This window comes from Equus caballus, chromosome 2 (assembly GCF_041296265.1).
Source record: "Equus caballus isolate H_3958 breed thoroughbred chromosome 2, TB-T2T, whole genome shotgun sequence".
Classification (NCBI taxonomy): Eukaryota; Metazoa; Chordata; class Mammalia; order Perissodactyla; family Equidae; genus Equus; species Equus caballus.
The window spans coordinates 110,967,683-110,989,875 of NC_091685.1; the positions used below are offsets into that span (position 1 = coordinate 110,967,683).

At 35.8% G+C, this 22,193-nt stretch overlaps 1 protein-coding gene across 9 annotated transcripts in view; it reads right to left on the minus strand.

The window, feature by feature from the left end:
- AFG2A (AFG2 AAA ATPase homolog A) overlaps positions 1-22,193 on the minus strand; it is a 309,252-nt gene that overhangs the window by 139,599 nt on the left and 147,460 nt on the right. For 2 of the 9 annotated variants that reach the window (XM_023636599.2, XM_070259594.1), the window contains exon 15: positions 6,517-6,716. The exons of 6 other annotated variants lie outside the window; for them this stretch is intronic. In XM_023636599.2, the coding sequence (XP_023492367.1) occupies positions 6,633-6,716 (84 nt within the window). In that variant the 3' untranslated portion in view covers positions 6,517-6,632. Of the gene's footprint in view, positions 1-6,516; positions 6,717-7,658; positions 7,778-22,193 lie in introns of those variants that run through there. One more of the 9 variants, XR_002806529.2, reaches the window with a different exon arrangement.

The following is a 22,193-nucleotide window of genomic DNA, read 5'->3' on the forward strand; positions in this document are numbered from 1 at the left end:
GTGTGTGTGTATAAACAAATAAACGAATGTTAGAAGTATGAAGAACTTTCTGGAACTTTCCTACCTTATTCACTCTCTCCCCTGGGTGTATATGTTTTATACTGTCTGCTTCTGTAATACTTACTCTTCTGCCTATTCCTATCAGTTTGCCCTCTTTCTCTTCCTTGATGTCTCGTGATTTTACCTTATTTTTATTTCCTTACTTGGCCATGATGTAGAACAATGTACATTTATAGTACTTTTTTGCATTGTGAAAAAATCTGTCCTAATAAAAACAGTGATAATGTAAAAAATAATTATGATAATAGGCTTATTATGTGCCAGGTTGTTCTAAGCACTTTAACATACATTAATTGATTTAATTTTCACAAAAGTCTGTAAGGTAGGCATCAATGTTACCTCCATGTTACCGATGTGGAAACTGAGGTACAAAGAGGTTAAGTAACGTTCCTAAGGTCACACAACTAGTAAAGGGCTGAGCTGGAACATTATCCCTGCCAGTGTGGTTGAAGCCATTCTGGTTTAACTGAAAACAATAGCTAATACTCATTGAGCAATTATCAGATACCGTTCTAGTCATTCTGATCATTCCAAAGATATGATCTCATTTATTTCTCACAACTCTGTTAAATAGGTAGGTAAATAACCTCATTTTAAGGATAAGGAAATTGAAGCAGAGTGAGTTGCTCAAGTCATATAACTAATACTTAAAAAAAAGGAAAAGAAAATTTTATAAAGAAAACTGAATTTTGCAAAAAAGAAGAAAAATCATAGGCCAAATTATCTTTATTTTTATATGAGACTATATTCTCTTGGTCAAGACTTTGGAGACAAACAAAAGTTCTGTGCTTCAAGCTAATAAATCTGATTCATTGCGATGTCATCAGTCAAAAGCGTTTCCTGGTTCTTTAACCAAAAAGGAATAAATAGACTCTGCCTTGTCATTTTTCAAATGTGCTCAGTAACTCAGTAAATCAGCTTCCTTTCAGCTGCCATAAACCCAAAGTTAATTTTTATGCTTTCTACTTTCTTAGGATGACCACAAGAAACTCAGGTAACAGCTTATCAAAAAGAGATACAGGATAACATTATTGCTTAGTTACAGATGGAATCTGACAGTCAGGAGACAAAATGAACTATCTTTGTCTCCATGTTTTCTACAAAGAGCATACACATCTCATGAGTATCTTAGAGCAAACTTTTATAATTATCTCTTTCTCAAATGCAGGCAATGCTGGTTTGGGTATATAATAAATAAAGGCATCCTGATTTATTTGTGCTGCTACAAAATTATAAGCATCAAAAACTCCTCCAAAAAAACTTTAATTCAAAATCTAGTTCCCTGAATTCAGGGGAAGTAAATGTCTCCGCAATGATGGGGAAAGCCCTCTTAGAACATTAGAAGACTTACTAGTTCAAAAGCACATCAAAATTCAGATTAGGAAAAGGAGGTAATTAGTGTCTGCAGCTTTGTTTAGGGTTATTAGTGCCAAGGACTGTAGACAAAGAGCACATGCAATCAGTCCTTGCACATTATAATTAGATAATGGGAAGGACAGAGGTCTACATTGTAGCTACCAAAAATACTACAATCATCAGAAGTGAGAAAATGAACCCATTAGCTTTCCCCACCAATCATTTTTCCAGCTCTGCTACTTGAGCTGTGTAACCTAAAGCTTTTCTAAGCATTCCTGAGAGAAATTGTTTCAGGTGAATATTTTTAATTTGTGCCCATACGCTGTTCCAATCCTGCACAAAGGCCTAGGGATACAGATGCCACCAGGTCCCATGACCCGAAATAAAGTATGAAACCTGAAATGATGGCATATGTTAGATCTGAATGGTAAATATTAAGACAGAACTACTTGCTCTGCACTGTACCTCAGATTTCTGAGAAGAAAAGAGAGAAACCTTGTGGAATAAACATAACCCAAATTTAGTTCTCAAATTTCACCTTGGTCCTTGCTGCTTGCTATTTGGCTATTCTTTTAAGAACCCATTTGCCCTTGCCTTAGTGGCTGAAACAAGCCCTTTTTACTCCCCTCAAAGCTTCAATGAAGTCTCCTAGACTTCAAAGTTGGCTGAGGGCATCAGGTGTTAGCTCTTTCATCAACCTTCAAAATTGCTCCTCTTTTAGACCTATTATTCTAAATCAGAGGAAAAGCCCACTTGTGCTCACTCTCTTTCTTCCCCACCATTCTCACCCACCCCCAACTCCCACACCAGGCTAATGACTTGTGAGAAAGTACTTTTAATTCTGCTACTTCCAACACTGCAAGACTATATATTCTCAACTATGTTTCTCTTATCTCCCAGAGTGTTTTCAATTCAACAAACATTTTAAAGCATCATTTAAACATTATTTAGCACCTATTTATGTGCTAGGCATTGTGATAAATACCAAGGCATCAATAACTAAAACCAATAACTGAGATGGTGCCCTTAAGTAACTCAGAGAATGTCTTCTCTTTTGTCTTCAAATACATACTACCAATTATCTTCCAAAACTTTCTCAGTCTTCATTCCATCTGAGGCCCATCTACCCAGAGTTCATAGGCCAATTCAAGTTGTATCTTCACATAGCTTTTCCAGATCATTCCAGTCTGGAGCAATCTCTCCTTTCTTTGTTTCAATCATCTGGCTCTAATCAGAAACTATATTATACTATAGTATAGTCTATCTATTTTTATATTATAAATATATCTATTTTACATTATGCTTCATATATCATACATATCTGCTTGTATAAGAGGAAAGGGATTAGGTTTTAAAGTCAGTAGAACATGGCTCAAAGCCAGGCTCTTTCTCTTTGGGATTGTATGACCTTGCACAAGTCACTAATACTCTCTGGGATTATGGGATTATTGTGAGAATTAATAATTTAAAATACAGGCACATCATAGGTTGGTATTAAATATAAATTCCCTTCTCCATTTGACACTCATTGATTAAAACCTTATGTTTTATGCTTTATGATTGGGGCCGGCCCCGTGGCTGAGTGGTTAAGTTCGCGTGCTCCACTTCAACAGCCCAGGGTTTGGCCGGTTTGGATCCTGGGCAGAGACATGGCACCGCTCATTACACCATGTTGAGGCGGTGTCCCACATGCCACAACTAGAAGGATCCACAACTAAAAATATACAGCTACATACTGGGGAGTTTTGGGGAGAAAAAAAAAAAACCTTACGCGATTATAAAAGTGAGAATTTACTAAACCCACATTTCTAGGTTCCTCACTTTATTTTCTTATATAAGCAAGGACTGAAAGCAAAGATGGAAAAATGTCACCTTTTAAAGGGTTATTCAAGGAATGTGAGAGATCTTCACATAAGTCTTCACTTACTGTACTTCCAGCAAGAAGAAGCTATTATTTTGTCTTCCTGTCACCTCCACTAAAAATGCAACCCTCTCATAAGATTATAAGCAGGCAAGACAGTTTCTATTTCATCATTGCAGATTTAATACTTCAGTTGCTATATCTAACAGATTGTTACTGCATTATCATAATCCAAGTAGACGTTTACCAACTGAGGACAGGCACTGTTTAACCAGGCTTACAGCTAATGGATGTACTTAACTGCAAGCAGGCATTACTCTCAAACAAATCATGGCATAAGATTCTAAACACGATAACCAGAGACAAAATAAAATCCCGATCACCTACAATTAGCTTCAACTACTCACACAAAGAACAGAGCACATTTATGGCAACACCAGTCTTTCCTTTTCCACAGGGAGCTATCGGACATAAATTAATAATATTTATATCTTTTAGTATGTATATACAAAAAAAACTTTGGCTTTTCCTTTAACAAACATTAGAGAAAGGGACTTACAAAATGAGATAATGCTTATTATATTTTAGATGACTTTTATCTTAATATATATCCAAAATATTCCATGTATATATCCCCCATTTGAAGTAGTATTCAATTAATAATTCTTTATGATCATTATCTTTTCATAAAGAAGCTTTACTTAGGGGAAAATGGGGACTACTCTGCCTTTTCTCCCAGTAGAATTCTTAACTGTGGTACCATTAATGTGCCAGGTCTTAAAATTTAACTTTATTTTCATTTGGTAAAACTACCCTAGGTTTTGACTATTAACTTATTAGCTTAGTTGGACAAACTATTTTAAACACTGTCTTGCAGACATTTTTGAAGGTAGCTGGATATTACATCATTTAACATTTCATTTGAAATAAAAATTTAAATATAAGTAATTTTTTGAGATTTGCTTCCTCATTTTCCCTTTATCTGTTATCACATTTAAGAATACTCCACATGGACCTCTGAAATTATTTGTTTCTTCGTTCATAAACTGCTTACAGGAGAACATGAGTTTAGATTTTTAAAAAATATAAAGCTTAATAGTTTGAAATGCAACAGAAGCCCCATCCTATCTCCAAATTCCTTACTCTCAAGATTTTCTAAGTTTAAAAGCAAAGGAAAAATCTGTAGAGATGACTTATGCATGTTAGGGAACATTACAAATGAAATTCCAAAATAAACCACCACCTGCAAAATATCTCCAAGAAAAGATTAATAACCTAGCTATATAAAGAATTTAAACAAATTAGTAAGAAAGATATTAAGATTTCAACAGCTAAACAAGCAAAGACATAAGGAGCAAATTTACACAAGAGAAAATCAAATTTCTCTTAAAAGTAATAAAAATATAAAAATTAGAAAAACTCTTTTAAGGATATCATTTTCACCAAACAATTAAAATATGGCAATAAAGTGGCTCTTATATACTGTCGGTTGGAATGCAATACAGTACAAAACTTCTGGAACATCATTCACAATATGTAAGAAGAACGTGGGAAATATTCACACGCTAACTTGGTAAATCCATAGTATGCAATCATTAAAGATAATGTTTAGAATAGTTTATAAAAACATGAGATATTATATGTTTATAATGTTTAGTGAAAAAGGCAGAATATAAACTGGTTGGTCTTATTTTAATAATTTTTTTAAAATCCTAAAACAAAATCTATTAAGAAAAATGTCAGAAATATTATCACTGGTTATCTTCATAAGCTAAGAATACATATTATTTTTTCTGTGTTTTGTTTCATTTTATTGCATTTTCAAAATTTTCTACAAAGAACATGTTCTTGCTTTACAACATAAAAAATTACTTAAAAATATATGTACCTCTATTTCTTCTTATTGAACTTGTCAAAGTGTTGGAAATCCCGCTTTAAGAGATTCAAATAAATCTTAAGGTCCTTCAGGGCCTTAGATCTGTTTTATTAAAATGTAAATATTGTGGGAAAAGTAACACATTAATAAGCACTAATTCATCTCACCTTAATGAGAAACATATATTTGGGGTAAGAGATAAAGGCACAGATGAGAGGAAGGATAGGAGAACTTAGTGGGGTGACAGAAGGAAAACAAAGAAGTTACAACCAATTTTATCATTCTACCTAAAGACAGCCCCAGAATGGGCATTATTCTGGCTCATTTGTGATCTGACCAGAGTCAGCTTCAGCTGCTACCACCACTGGCAGTTTGGCCTGGTATTACTCTGCAGTAATTTCAATTGATCAAAACACATAGGGATAACAGAGCCTTAGACACATATAAAAGAAACAATTTGCTGTGCATAAGGTGGGTTATTTTTGCTTCTAAAGCAACAGTTCTCATACTAAGGTCTGCTGAAGTATTCTCAAGATAGTTTATAAATTTAAAATTGTTTTCATTTTAATAATACTCTCAAAAAATTAAAATGCTAGATCAATTGAACCAACACCTTACAATAGGCTACTCCTAACCTGACTTCAGTATGTAAATTTACATTTGTATTTCTGATTGTGTTGAAGCCAAGCAATCATGGGAAGCAACAGTATTTAATTAATGTTGTTTCTTCAGCTGGATTTTGTAGGTATATTCTTAGAAGTGTGGAAAAATAATTTTCTTTAAAATGTGTCCATGCTTTACTAAAGTTTAAGAAACATAGCTCCAGAGTTAAACCTATACAGAAGCAAAGGCTAAGGAGGACAGGAAAAAAGCTACTAATATCTATTGCCTCTTTACCCATCCCAACCAATCTGTTCAGCTTGTATTAATTGCTCAGCTTATTATTAATATTATGTTAATAATGAATTATTATATTACATTCAGTGTACTGTTCTATGCACTTCCAATGTATTAACTCATTTAATCCTAGAAAGCTTATGAAGAGTTTTAGTCTCCCCATACTGAGGGGAGAACAACTTGTCCAAGGTCACAGAGTTAAATGAGTGACAGAGCTAGACTCAAACCCAGAAAGTTTGGATCTAGAGCTCTTAATATTACAGTATATTCCTTCTTATAAAAAGTGCAAGGAGCCAGATAAATAGCATCTATATATTATAGCTTGAAATTAATTTTGTTGGACTTGAGCAAATGGAGCTAGGCAAGGCTGATTAAGAAGAGTAATGTCCATAGTCATAGTTACAGTTCATAAATTTATAGAAATTTGAAGTTCAAGGAATGAAAAAAATCAGTTTCTCTTCTTGACTAGATGAGGAAATTTGGCTAGTTTATTGTGAATACTCTTTGAAAATTAAGAGTTAACTATGTAACCAATTAACTCTATATATCCAAACAAGTTCTTTAACCACCCAGGATCTCATATCAAATGGATAATTTGATAAGTTGGGCTGGATGATTTCCAAGTTCTCTTGTAGCTTCAAATTTTCCTGTTCTGATAGTTCCTATCTGTGAAGTAAAAAAATCAGTATTACTGTTCAATTGGGCATACCAACACAAATCTAGAAATAGAAGCTAGAAGTATGAAGTTAAAAGATAACAGGCATAAGAGAAATTCTTATGCTTGGGAAAGGAATAATGAACAGAGATTAGCTACTATTTAAGCCAGTAGTTCAATCGTCCATTACTAAATTTGACTTTTCCCCGATGTGAATATCCCTCAAATTTAATCTTAGAAATATAAAAAATTAAGTTTTCTTACAAAAAAATTCACTTTATAGTCAACTTGTAGAATATCTCGATTAAAAAGGCAACTGATAATTATATTATTTTTAGAGTAGAAAATCATAGAGACAGAAGAAATCATTTGAATTTCATAGTTAAAAAAAGGTCAGAAAAATCAAACAAAGAAAGACCATTACGGTATTTTTTACATACGAGTAGTTACATTTTTGAAAATTTTACTGAATAGTACAATATAAATTTATTAACAGAAATAATATATGAGAACTATATATATCAATATAACAAAGAGTAGCTATAATTAGTTTTCTAATGGAATCATTTGAATCAACACCCTTGTCTTTCATAATGGAAATATTATCACTTTGGGCAATTTATTATAAAGTAAAATTTAACCATATAATCTCATAAGTTATTTTTAACAACTTTATTTATTAATTTACATACCATAAAATTCATGGCCAATCTTCCTCATTAAAAACAAAGTGAATGAAGGTCAGAATTGGGGCTGAGAGAGATCGAGGTGGGGAAAAATACTATAGGCTAGAAGGATCACTAAAGGTCAAGAGGAGGCAGAACTTAGGGTGACTCTTGAAGTGTGGCTCAGAAATACATAAGAGCCCAAAAGGGTGGTTTTCTAAATAAGAACATAATGGTAAATTTGCGGAGAGAAAGAATGTAAATTATCTCAATAATAAGGAAACAAACCTGATCAGAACAGTCAATATAAGTGGACTGTAATACGTGGCTGAAGATAAGGTAAGAACCCAGGTATAAATGGCAGACTACAAATCTCTTCTCATCACTTCCTCCTGGAAGAGCTAGAGCTTTAGAAATATCAGATGAGGTTTAGAAAGCAGAAATTATAAGTGTGCATGGATATTAGTAACTGAAACTGATTACAACATACCAGTCTCTGTCCTCTCTTTATCTATTAAAACTTAGACATTTCCTTTCATGGGGCGCATAACAGAGGGAGTCCATTAGGTGAATCAGTCCCAGGAGTTGGCATTGGCAAACAGTAACAGCTCTCCCTTCCCTCAGGGACTGTGGAGCCCAGCCAGGACTTCCAGCCCATCTAAAGTCTGTAAAATGCGTGTTAAGGTCATAAGCGGGATACTGCCTGTTCATACCTTTGAGGAGAAATGAAATTAACACTGAGGTTTTATCACATACCAGACTCTGCTCAACATAGAAATAATAAATGACCTAATTTAATATTGCGAACCTGTGAAGTAGACAGGTATTGTTTTCATTTTATAAAGAACCTGATATTGGTTAAACAGATTGCTAGGAATGTAACAAGTGGCTGAGCTAGGCTTCAAAATCATATGAGTGTGACTTGAAAGCCCATGTTCTTTCTACTTTACCATTTGCTTATTTAAAATCTTTTCAGATAATAGTATTAATATTTGCCATTTTTTAATATCAAATACATTCCAGGTTCTTTTCTATGTACTGAATAAACATTATTATTAATCTGTGGAATAACCTTGGAAGAGAGAAACTCTATCCCTGTTTTACAGATGATTAAACTATGACCCAGAGAGGACAAGTAATATGCCAAAGACAAAACAGCTAGTAAGTGGCAGAGCTGGCTTCAAATTCAGGTATGCCTGATGTCAACCCACTGCTCTTTATGCTATGCCATAACTCCTTATTTGGTATGCATTTTAAGAGATTTTATTCATACACGGGTATCTCAACTTCCTTGTATGTCTTTCTGTATTTTCTGTTTATCTGAGACGTATAAATTCTGACATACTCATTCAATAACACAAGTAAATAGTAGTGACATAAGTTCTAAGACATTGGTTGACCCACTGGTTCTTCTTTCTTTATCCTCTAATATAACAGATACTAACAAAACAAATCCAATAGACACTATTAATTTGTCCTTTTAAAAACATTTGCCACTGTCAACATCCACTTCTAACTACCCACACTTTTTATAATATTTCTGATGGATGGACTACTATAATCAATAGTCAATTCCTTACGTTAAAGAGAAAAATTGCTTATCGATAACTTACAAAAGGTTCTGATGTATGGAGTTAATGGAATCTGTTTACCAGTCCCATTTACATGTGGCAGACTTTTCATGTATTGGAAGACAGTGCTCCAGTTTCTTACAAGTTTCCTTTATCATAAATTAGACCTCTCAAAATACTTCAGTTATTCTTCCTGTGTGTCACGGTTCCCAAATCTTTCCACACCTGGATCACACTCTTCTGGACACAGTCCAGTATCTTTTCTCAGCCCTCTGGAGTAACAGAATAAGGATGTTGTCATCTCTTTGAGATGACAGCCCTTCGAATAACTGAAGCTGCCTATCACACCTCTCCTTCAGCCTTTTTTCCCTCCTGATTAATCAGGAACTCACAGTTTGCAGACCCTAGTCCCTCCCTCCCACCCAAATGCCGATTACTCTCTTTTGGATTCACCTTGGCTTGCCAGTGTTTCTCTTTGAATTTGGTGATTCAAATGTAAACTGATCAGCACACAACAAGTGAGACACTTTTTTCCTTCATACATTACAATGTCACTCACATATATCCTTCTCTTCTTTTGATTTAGTTTAACTTCTTGTCTTAAATTCCTCTCCTAAAGAACTTCCATACCCCTTCATCCCAGCCTGTAGTTTCTGCCTCTTATAATCCAGCCTGAGCACTGATTAATCTCCCTAAAATCTCATAAGAGTATCTTTCTTTTACTCAGAAAGTATGTCTCTCCATTGCCTACCAAAGTCTGAACTCTTCCTAGGTGTGATTTCAGCTTACTTGCCCAGCTTTATTAGCCAATGATCTCCTAATTCTGAACCATGCAAATTAAAATATTCACTACTCTCCTAATACGTTCCTCGCTTTCATGTCTATGTCCCTTGCCTAGAGTGTAAGTTCCATATGGAATCCCTACCTACTCCTCTCCTCTGCTTCCTGAAATATCATCCTTTTCCCCAAGACTTAGTGTAATTATTATCTCTTAGTCACCCCTGCTGGAAGCAGTCTGTCCTTCCTAGATGTTCTTGACTGTCTTTTTAGAGCATTAACGTTTCCTTGTCCTCAAATTAGTTGTATGTCTCAAGTCTCCATTAGATTCTAATTCTGAGGCTAGAAAATATATCTTATTAAGCCAATAGTCATGGTAAAACAAACTTTATAGCTAGCATATGATATAAATCACCATCATCTAATCAATCAATCAAGTCAACAATGATTTAGTGACCACCTGTTATATACCAGGCACTGTGCTAAGTTTTTGGGATACGAATCTGAAGAGAAATGGCCCTTACCGGCAAGGAGTAGGCAATATAATGAGAGAACTGAAATATTTTAAAAAAAAAGGAAAGAGAGAATGAGAGAGAGTTACTTTATGCATAGAAGCTCAAATATCTGCTGGAGGTAGTCAGGAGATCCGATTCTTAAAGAATGCGTAGGAATTGAGCAAGCAGACGAATAGGAAAGCAATTTCTTGTTCACAGCAATATCATGGAGGTGATAAAATACACTGTCAGAGATTAGAGAATCTTGCAGGAAGAAGAAATGTCAAGGAAGATACTGCAGAATGAGAGGTTATCCCAGAATACTACCGAAGGAAGCCTGATGCTTGGAAAGGGTAGTGTTTACATTAGTAGCCTTAGGTGACTAGCAGTGAGGGATGAGCTGATGTAAAAGTGATAATGCAAGAAGCTAGCCACAGTAATTTGTGTTGTCTGTGTTTTCAGGAAGAGGTGTGTCTTTATTTTGCCTGCAGTAAAACTGACGACTATGGGCAAGTTTGTACTCCACCCAAAGTGAATCATTTTTTTTAAGGATGTAACTGAATGTTGTGTTTTAGCATTCAGTTTACTGGTGAGAGTAACTTAAAATCTGATGTAAATAACTACTGGCTTCTCTACTACCATGTGTGGGATTTGGATTTTTCTCAGTGAAGTAGCACAACTTGGTAAAACAGAAAAAAGTCAATCATCACACTACTTTTGCTTCTCCAGAGAGTACTTGCGGAAAAAAACAAAACAAAAACACGATTTTTGGCAGATTATAATTATTCACACTCTTATTAGATTCATCTTCTTAAAACACTGTTTACTTCATTTTGCTCCTTTTTCAGAGGCTCACTATTACTTATAAAATAAGGTTCAAAAGCTTTAGACTGGCACTCAATCCTTTAACTTGTCTTCTAAATCCTAGGAGTCTCAAAGATTTTGAGAGTTGCTCTCCCATTTAAGTTGTTAAGCCTTGATTTCTGATAAATTGCCCCTATTCACGAGTGACCAGAACCAAGAGGCTGAGGCTCAGGACCAAGGGCTCTGGTCTGAGCCCGTTCCTCACTCTCTCCAACCTCCAGTCCTACGTGCTACAGCCTTGCAGTTATTCTCCACTGCTTCCCAGACGGGTCTTTGCTTTGGCCCGGCTCATCCACTCTGTAACCCCGGTTCTACTTGGCACTCCTGCCTCCATTATGCTTCCTCTCTTCAGACAGGTCTTTCCTAACCAAGTACCTCCTATATTTCCATGATTCCAAGCACATTTCTTCATCCTTTAACACTACAGAAATCAATATGTGTCTTGCAATCAATGCACATCATAGCTTAATTGACCGTATTTTCTTTCTTAGTAACCTATAAAGTAATAGTTGCCTTATAATCAATGGCATCTTGATGGTAACACTTCTACGACTTCCATCTGACTTAGCTCCTATGTGTCCAAAATACTCCTCCAAAGAATCATGACTATTTTATCAAAACTGCAATTGAGCATGTAATGAGACTTAAAAGTAACATTTGGTAGCTTCTAAATGCATCAGAGTATCAGATCAAACATTTGTCAAAACCTTTACAAAAGAAAACTAATACGTTATCTGCAAATCCTTCAGAATTAGTTCCTCAGATCCACTTAACAGCTATAATCAAATAACAAAGACACACTTTTGGTGGGGCATGATTTACTGGGAATTCAAAAGTGATTTGATTAGAATTATCCTTCATAACAAAATGTAATGGACAGAACACTGGACTAGGAGTCAATAATGTTCTCTGATCCATGTTACCTCATCTGAAAATGAGAGACTTAGACACAATTTAAGTCTCTTTCAAGATTTATCCTCTGTGGTTTTCACTATTGATATTTGGACAAAGATCACCTTTATTGATAGAAAAAAAATGGATTCTAAAATCTAGGACACTATTGTAAATTTAGCAGCTGAATTTGAGCCTTGTTTTGAGTTATAGGAATCTGCCCTTTCTCTTGAGTAGCAAGTGATGAGACATTTTGGCACTTGCAACCTAGCATTCTTTCCTTTTCTTGCTGACTTCCTTCCTCTGATTGCTGCAGACAGGTTGGAGCAAGTAACGCTCTCTTTAGGAGAGATTTATTGTGCTCAAATGTTCCTTCTGTATTTTCCTCCACTGACATGATGCAACAATAAGCATGTTTATATACTGCCTATGTATTCTGTATTCCTTGACATGAACTTCTTTGGGTAGCCACTACATAATAGGTATTACCACACCCGGAACTTCACTTGTCAAGAGAGAAACGAAATACTGAAAAGATGTTTTATTCATCTCTACTATTGTTATGCCTCAATAAATCAACAGCTTAGTAAACTCTAGTCTCTATACTGACGGTTATATAAAATTGCATTGATGTAAAACCTGTAAGTATCCTCTCCCCTCACCCCTCACGCACACACACATAAACACAACCTTTGCTCTGAAATGCCTGAGATTCACCTTTGATTGCAAGTACGTTGTTACAGCCTAATTCCAATAGGATTCCCAAACTTTTAAATGTCCAAAAGAATATCGAACAACCTGATCTGAGATTCAGCTTTATTATTTTCTCTGCCAAAAGCGATCTGGGGCAAGTCATTTTATTTTCTCAAAGTTTTAACGATGACATGTGTAACGTGAGGATTTGGATTGTCAGTGGTTTTCAACCTATATTCTGCCTCAACACACCAGAGAAGATCTTACTCAGTCTCATTACTCACAGAAGCACACCACCCTGTAACACTACAGTGAGAGGTGAGGGTGAGGGGGTATGTGTGTGTGAGTGCGTCTGCAAAAGGGCTTCCAGGTATATCTGCCAAATTTAGATCAGTGAGTGGGTGTGTTTACGGGGGTAGTCACTCTAATCCCTTTTTAATTCCACTCCCATTGCTATAGACTAATTAGCTCAAAGGTCCTTTCCAGCATCAGTTTCTGTGACTCTATAAACACAAAGGACTCTTTCAACAATAACACATTTCATTATTTAAGTTGGATAGGTTTTGCTCTTTCTACATTGACAGTTTTTTCTTTCAGCAATTTAAAGGTATCATTCCACTGTCTCCTAGCTTGCATTGTTTCTGACAAGAAGTTAGTGTTAATTCCTACCTGTGTCCCTATATTTAACAAGGTTTGTATTTTTTCTGCTTGACTGCTTTTAAGGTTTTCTTTTTATTATTGGTTTTCAACTTCATTATGATACAGCCTGGTGTGGTTTTCTTGTGCTTATCTTGCTTGATTTTCTTTGTGCTTGCTTATTATACTTATTCTTAGAGCTACTTTAATCTGTTGGGTTTATTTTTTATAATCAAATCTGAACAAATTTTGGCCTTATTTTTTCAAATATGTTTTCTCTGCTCTTCTTCCCACTCCAACCCCAGGAATTCAACTTCATCTATGTTAAACCACCTAATAATGTCCCACAGGTCACCGAAGCTCTGTTTTTTTGTATATTTGTTTGTGTGTGTGGTTTTGTTTTCTTTTGCCTTTTTCTCTCTGTGCTTCAGCTTGAATGCGTTCATTTACCAATAGATTGATATATTTACAGGTCTTTCTTTTGCAGTATCCACTCTGCTGTTAAACCCATTCAGTGACTGCTTCATGTCAGATTTTGTATTTTTTAGATCTGTAAGTTTCATTTGGTTATTTTTTCAAGAAATAAGACTTTTGCCTCTGGGAAGTACTAAGATAAAGTATCTTAAGTTTGTCTCTGTCTCATACTCCCTAGAGTGATTTATTTGGATGCTGAGACTTGAGTAGAGTCATGCATAACTGAACTCTGCACAAGCACACTCAGTCCCCCAGCTTTCCTCCCTTTCCGTCCTCCTAGGACCAAAGTCTCATCCAACTATCAGACAGTCTTCAAGATAATTGTTATTAGCAAGGTATTTTTTAAATAGCTTCATGTCATTGTAAGTAAATACATGATTAGCCCTCATAAATAGAATTTAACAATATTAATAACACAGGAAGCTATCATATCTGTGATGGATTAAAAGTGGCTGAAAAATTTTCCCACTCCTCTCTTTGAGAGGTTGAATCTATTCTCTTCCTATTCAGTCTGGGCTAGCCCTGTGAGATGCTCTCACCAAAACACATGCAAAAAAATTAGGTAAAGTGACACAATATAACTTCAGAGCTAGGCCCTCAGAGATCTGCAGCTTTTGCTTTTCTGGACTTGAAATGCTTCATCTTAGAACCTAGCTGCCACGCTGTTAGAAGCTCATGATTGTAGAGAGGCCATTTGGAAGAGTTCCAAGGTGCTCCAAGAGAATGTTCCAGATAAGCCAAACATATGGGTGAGCTGTTGTGAACATTCTAGGCCAGTTAAGCCTCCATTTAAAAGCAGAAGCCAGGAGTGGGCTCAACTGCCCACTCAGACAAGGGGAGAGCTAATAAGTGTCTGAACGATAAAAGAACAAATAAAAGGAAAATCGGGGACATTTCTTTGATAGTAAAACACATATGCGGTTACTATTGTGATGATTAAATAATTTAACATACGTAAAATATTTAAGAGCCAGCCCTGGTGGTCTAGTGGTTAAGGTTCGGTGATTTCACTGCTATGGCTCAGGTTTGTTTTCCCGTCAAGGAACCACACCACCCCATCTGTTGGTTGTCATACTGTGGCAGTTGGGTGTTGCTGTGATGCTGAAAGCTGTGCGACTGGTATTTCAAATACCAGCAGGGTCATCCATGGTGGGCAGAGCTTCCAGACTAAAACAGACTAGGAAGAAGCACCTGGCTACCCACTTCTGAAAAAATTGGCCATGAAAACCCTATGAATAGCAGTGGAGCATTGTCTGATATTGCGCCGCAAGGTGTGAAGATGCGGCAAAAAGACCAGGCAGGGTTCTGCTCTGCTGCACACAGGGGCGCTAGGAGTTGGAATCAGCTCAATGGCACTAACAACAACAACGAAATTTAAGACAGTGCCTGACACATTGTTAGTGTTCAATAAATGTTAGCTATTATAACTACTCTCAAAGAAATATCCCTAGTCTCCCTATTATTTTATCCATCAGATATCTGCTATCCCCTCGTCTGAGTGGGCAATTTGGCTAATTGTAGCTTCCTCTTTCAAATGTGCCTGTGCACATCCATTGAAGCATAGAGTAGAAAGCATTCTAGCTACCAGTACCCATTTCCCTTAAAAAATGGTGGGGATTATATATTTTAAGTGGCTGCTATATTACTTCATTCATACTTTACTTGTAACTCAGTTAAATGAGCAGTATCAAAATTATTCTAGCTAAAAGCTTTTATTTTAAAAAAGCATTAAAAATATTTCCTGGGGCTGGCCCCGTGGCCGAGTGGTTACGTTCGCGCGCTCCGCTGCAGGCGGCCCAGTGTTTCGTCGGTTCGAATCCTGGGCGCGGACATGGCACTGCTCGTCAGACCACGCTGAGGCAGCGTCCCACATGCCACAACTAGAGGAACCCACAACGAAGAATACACAACTATGTACCGGGGGGCTTTGGGGAGAAAAAGGAAAAAATAAAAAATCTTTAAAAAAAAAAAAAATTTCCTAAAATAATGCTTAGGGAATTTAACATTTTAAAATATTTGCTGGATGATTAAAATCACATTGGTTAGGCTTCCACATCATTGACATGGAAGCACATTTCCACTTGTAAAAACCAGTGGTTATTTATTTTATTTTGTGTGTGAGACAGATGGGATAAGCACTGTTGAAGATTGCTAAGTCATATCAGACTCCTGTGAAGAAGAGAGAGTATTTGTATATTTTGATGTACCTGCATACTCTTCAGGTATGCCTGCCTATCCCCCTTTAAATATACAATGGATTAGAAAAGGCTAGGGTGGTAGCAGTGGACCAGCCAACTCAAGTCTAGTTACTATAGAAATAAAAGTCATTTATTTTGGCAGAAAGTTGAAGGAGTCAAGCTATATAGCTAATGGCACATATTAAAATATAGTAAGGCAGTTGCTACAGGCTAGCTAGGGATTAACTCCATTATCTTTTGCTATATCTGCATTCTGATCCATTCACCCTTCTCGCTGACCTGCTTCCAAAAATCATTTTACAACCATTCACTCTTCACCACTCCCTGGAAAAGTTTCACTGTTTAATTTTAAAAGCATCTCTCTCTAGCTTCACCTCCCTCCCTTTCTCCAAAAACGTAGAGTTCTGGTCTCAATCAGTGTGCACATGTAGCTCTTAGTAGTGCTAAAAAGGAACTGTATGTACTTAAAAAAGAAAATTGAGATTCTTGCCTTCTCTCATGTATCTATGTTTAAATAGTTGTAAAGGATGTAATTTCTAGAGTACTATAAATATTAAGATTTTAAAATAAGACCTATACATCAACTCTTTCTAATGTATTCAATAGATTTCAGACCACAGTGATTTAATACTACTATCCATTTAAAGATTAGCTTTGAGAAACTTTACACTGCTTTTTTTCCTCCTTAAATTTGTATTTCCATTCCACTACCCCAAAAAAATTTCCTTCCTTCACTGATTATCTTGTAATAATTCTCGGAAATGGAAATATGTATATACATTAATTTTTTTAAAATTTCACATGAACATAACGTTCTAAGAACTAAATTTCTTCTGGATTGAATTAGCACTACAATTACTTATGTATAGTCATACATATTAAAGACTTGGGGGAAATATTAAGCAAAACAAGTTAAAGTTTATTGGAAATTCATTTCTTAATGAGATAGATGGAATGATCTTATTAGTCTCCTTCTCCCCAGTGAATTCTCATAAACATGTGACTATTACTTATTGCTAGGATTCAATTATTTTTCAGTTCTATTTCAATTTTTTTTTGTAGCATAAAGTACAGAGAGACTTTGTTCACATAAATAGGTAGGTAAGAATAAAAGAAATTTTGTTACAGTAACACCCCTCAATTCTTTGAAATTTGAGTTATATATGAGAAAAGATAATAAATGACAACTGAAAGTCCTTTTTCACTGTAACTTCTGAGAAAATGAGAGTGAAAAGGCAAAGAGTAATCATTATGACCTCCAGAGCACACTTAAAAAACTGGTGCTTCAGAGTCATCCACTCTCTCAAACCTGTTATCTCTTGTTTGGTGCCTCAGAGGTTTACAGAGAGGAGTTTGGGAAGGAGAAATCATCACTTTCATCACAAATGGATTCCCAGGCAGATAAGTTTTAGGCACTGAAGATCTGGAAACGCATTTCCTTAAACTATCATTCCTATGTATTCCCTGCATCCCCACATGTGGAGTCTCCTGACTGAAAGAAATTAAAGAAATTAAATTCTGCAAGATTGGTCATATAGCGTTTAAGGGTCAGAGTCAAGATAAATGAAGAGTGAAATTATAACAAATATATAATATTAGTAAAACAAGATCAAGTTTTTCATAAAATGTTATATATCTTAGAGCTTCCAGATAAAAGGAAGAAAAGACAGTGAGGATAGACAAAGGTCTACAACCGCAGATCTGTGTTCGTGAGAGATTTCTTCAAGGTTCTATGATCAATGTGACATGACAGCATAACAGAGCTGTCTCAGCAGCTCCTCAGCATACCTCTCTAGCAACTGCAACCACTTCAAACCCTGTGCACTTCACTTGGGATGTAATAATGACGTAAAAATTAGAGATTTGGTATCTATCCCTTGTGACTGGAAAGAATAAAAACATTAGGGCCCTAATTTAAATAACACAATGGTTCTCAAATATGATCAGATGACAACGCATCTGGAAATCAAAGTGTTTGTTTCGTTTGATATTGGAACTCTTTTTCCAACTTATCATGATCTGTTCACGTTACCTATAATGTCTATTATCAAGTAAACAGCTTAATTTTGAATTCCATTACTATGCTTATTTTTCAATGTAAATGTCTAAAGTTAATGTCTACAGACTCTCCCTAAAAGGAACCTTATCACAGTTTCACCTCCTTTGGTCTCTAAGCGCCACCTCTTCTTACCCCTCTTGACCCACAACTGCTGAAATATTAATATTACCTGGCGTTTCTTGGCTTCTATATTCTCTAATACTATCTATATATTTCATCACTTCCTCCTGGATATACTTTTCTTGCCAGGGTGCATGCTCCAAGAGCTCTTTTAGAGGGGTTCTTTGTGTAGTAAGTTTTCAAAGATCTTGTATACTAGAAAATATCCTTCCTTCTCTCTCACATTTAAACGACAGTTTAGCCGGATAAAATTTTAGGTTCAAAATTGTTTTCCTTCAAGATTTTAAAGATGTCATTTCAGTTCCCCCTTGCATCTGGCGGTGTTGAGAAATCTAATGTCAGTCTGATTCATGTTTCTCTATAGGTTATGTGTTTTTCCCCACCTGAAAGCTTTTAGAGTTTTTCTCAGCTTTGATGTTCTAATACTTAAGTACAATAAGTCTAAATGTAGGTTTTCTTCCTATCTATACTCTTCAGTTCTTTCTGAAGTCTTTAATTTTAATTGCTATATCTTTCTTTAGTTCCAGAAAATTCTCAGTTATTAATTAAACATTTCCTCCCCTCAGTTTACTTCTTGTCTCTTCTTCTGAGACATCTAGTAGATGAACGACAACGTGTCTACTTCTATCATTCATATTTCTTGACTTTTCTTACAGTCTTCCTATCTCATTATCTTTTCCTGATGTGTCTAGAAGAATTTCTGGACTTGATTTTCCAAATAATGACTTCATTCTTTGGCTGTATCCATTCTGCTGTTTAACTCATCTGTTTTTTTGTTTTTTAGTAAAAACGGTATTTTTTCAAATCCAATATATCCAGTTGGTTATAATAATATTTGCTCTTTCTTTACAAATCCAATTTCTTTCCTTATCTTCTCTCAGGATATCTATTATAGTTATTTATTTATTTATTTTTTGGTGAGGAAGACTGGCCCTGAGCTAACATCTGTTGCCAATATTCTTCTTTTTGCTTGAGGAAGATTGTCGCCGAGCTATTGTGTGCCAATCTTTATTTTGTTTATGAGACACTGCCACAGCATGGCTTGAAGAGCTATGTGTAGGTCTACACCCAAGATCTGAATCCAGGAACCCCAGGCCGCCGAAGTGGAGCACAAGAACTTAACCACTATGCCACCAGGCCAGACCCACTATTACAGTTATTTTAAGTTCATCTTCTGTCTGTAATTGGTTTTCCTTATTTTATTCTGTTGTGACCCTTAGCTGCCTAAGCAAGTAATTTCTGCTTGGGTAGAGGCACCCTGGCTTGTGCTTTCCAAATGAGTTTTAAAGGGTCCCTCTGACGTCACAGACTAGATTCAATCACTCCCTGTTTTTACTTTCCAACTCCACCTCCCACCTCCCCATGACCTCTGTCCACCAGCAAATCTCTTCAGACCTCCACTCTAGGCATTTTCACTATTAGAGGCTTTCCTGCTTCTATAATAGCTGCCTAGTCCACAGTGTGAGAGGAGTTGAGAGAGCTGAGATGCCTGAGCTTATTGCTAACACAATCTCCCACCCAAGACAGGCTCCCATACTGTCCTGTTAACTACTGTTCTGCCTCTAGCTGCAACTAGTCTGTTACTTTCCTGCCTTACACTAAAGACACAGCGCACGATTACTAGGGCATTGTGCAGGAGAGAGAAGGGCTCAATGAGAAAACTCTCTCTTGGCATACTATTCCTGGTATATGGCTCCTGACTTTCTCCTACAGGAGACAGCTGCTGAAAGGTAGGCTAAGATCATCTCTGAGGTCTCTTTTAGGTCTAACATTTCGTGGTTCTAAAATTGAGAAAATTGTCTCTCTTTTTTCAATTTTCTTTTTGACACTGCACTGATTTGCTCTGAAATTATTTCTTATTAGACTCTGAAGTCTAATACAATTAGCAATGGCATTCTGAATTTTCATGCACTAGCAAGAAAAAACAACAGTTTAGGTAAGCTCATACCTCATGTTATGGGTTATATTTTAAATTTCTCCTTCAATTTTTATTATGTAAATCCTTGTTTGTTTGTTTTTAGGACCTGGGGCTGTGAGGGGCCATGGGAATCTGTACAACAGGTCATACCCATAAACACTGGGGTTTATGAACGCTGCTGGAACAATTAATGTATAACATAGAAAGATACAACCCTCAGTAACTTCTACATGATGTTTTTCAAACCAGAAACCCTTGGTTATTTTCTAACTTAACAGGAACAATTTCCTTTACAAAATGAAAATTTAAAAGACAGCAAATATATCTTTTTCTACTGACATTTATCTTGTATGTCAGCAGGATACTAGATACTAAAATTGCATTACTCCTATACAAATATGTCAAACATTTCTAGCCTGGGACCTTTCTAATCTGCTCTGAAGCACTGCTAAATCATTAAGCGTAATTCATATGCAATCTCCAAAACAAAACAAAAAAAATAAGGATTAAGAAATACTGTATAAAACATACTTGAAGTTAAATTATTGCTAATTAAATCTAAAAAAATTTAGTAGTTCAATCTTCAGTCATTAGAACGCCACTCTTAAAGAGATGTATTATTTTTTAAACCAATATATCAAATGGATATATCTCACTGGGGATCAAATCGATAAAATGAGAAAATTGCCAAAGAATTTGGGAAGATTAAATGAGATAATAAAAGTCTCAGTGAACTCATGTACACAGTGAACTCTCAAGAAATGGTACTAATGTTTTTCATTTTTCGTTGTCAGTATAATTGTTTGGAAGTTATTAAAATCATTGGCTTTGGATTCAACCATAACTAATACTAATCCATCCACTACTATCTAATATTAATCCATCCACTACTAACGATTAACTTTGTGGAAGCTTTTAAACTCTGTAAGCTTCAGATTCCTTTCTTTGTAAAAGAAAGAGAGAATGTAAAATGTTTGGGGTATTAACAAATTGAAAGTACATGATTTGCTGCTATTAGATGTGTGGTACCACCAAATGTTCAATTTGTCATTGAGTTTTACTTGAAGAACTCCTTACGTCACTAAGAAGATTAAATAAAGAAACTGCAGCCACCTTCAAGGCTCCTATATCTATCACACTCTGTATGGTCCTCTTCCCTGATTTAGCCCCAGCTCAGTTTCATTAAAGAACTGGGCAACTGAGTAGAAGAGCTGGCATATGTATGAAAGCTCTGTCAGTGTGGTTAGATAAAATTATTCCCCAAATTGAGATAAGAGAATAGGTAAGAGAAGTAAGAGAAAATGTCAGAATAATTTATTAATTATTTGTTAAAAATTAATAGGCACCAGGAATACCACAAGAAAGGGTAAATCTCTGCCTTTTAGGAGCCTGTAATTTAGGGACAAATAACAATTAAAAGCCATATACATTAAATGTTCAGCAGACACTCTAAATAGTATGTTCTACAAGAGACTGAAATAAATTACTCAAGGCTGGGAAAATATCTACTTTCAATGCATTTTCTAAGCAAGTCCCACTTTTCCACAGGTCCATCTACTGATACGAGAAGCCAAAACTGATACATTTTTAAACATTATATATAAAAAAGAAGAATACAAGGACATTCAGAACTATTCAAAAACTAGTATGAGCAATTTCACCAAATAACCAAGAAACAGGGTTTAAGTCCCTATGAGTCAGGAAAAATTTTACACAACAGGTCAGGTGTGGACATATTTTTATCCCAGTGGAGCTTTTCTTTTGTTTTAAAAACTGACTATAAAAACAAGTATTTCTTTCTCCTTATTTTTTTTTTTTTAAGATTTTATTTTTTTCCTTTTTCTCCCCAAAGCCCCCAGTACATAGTTGTATATTCTTCGTTGTGGGTCCTTCTAGTTGTGGTATGTGGGACGCTGCCTCAGCGTGGTTTGATGAGCAGTGCCATGTCCGCACCCAGGATTCGAACCAACGAAACACTGGGCCGCCTGCAGCGGAGCGCGCGAACTTAACCACTCGGCCACGGGGCCAGCCCCTCTTTCTCCTTATTGAAAGAAACACTTCTGCTTTTAATCATATCTACACTTAAGACAGGTTAAAGAAAGGAGAGAAACGTCCCTTTATAATTATG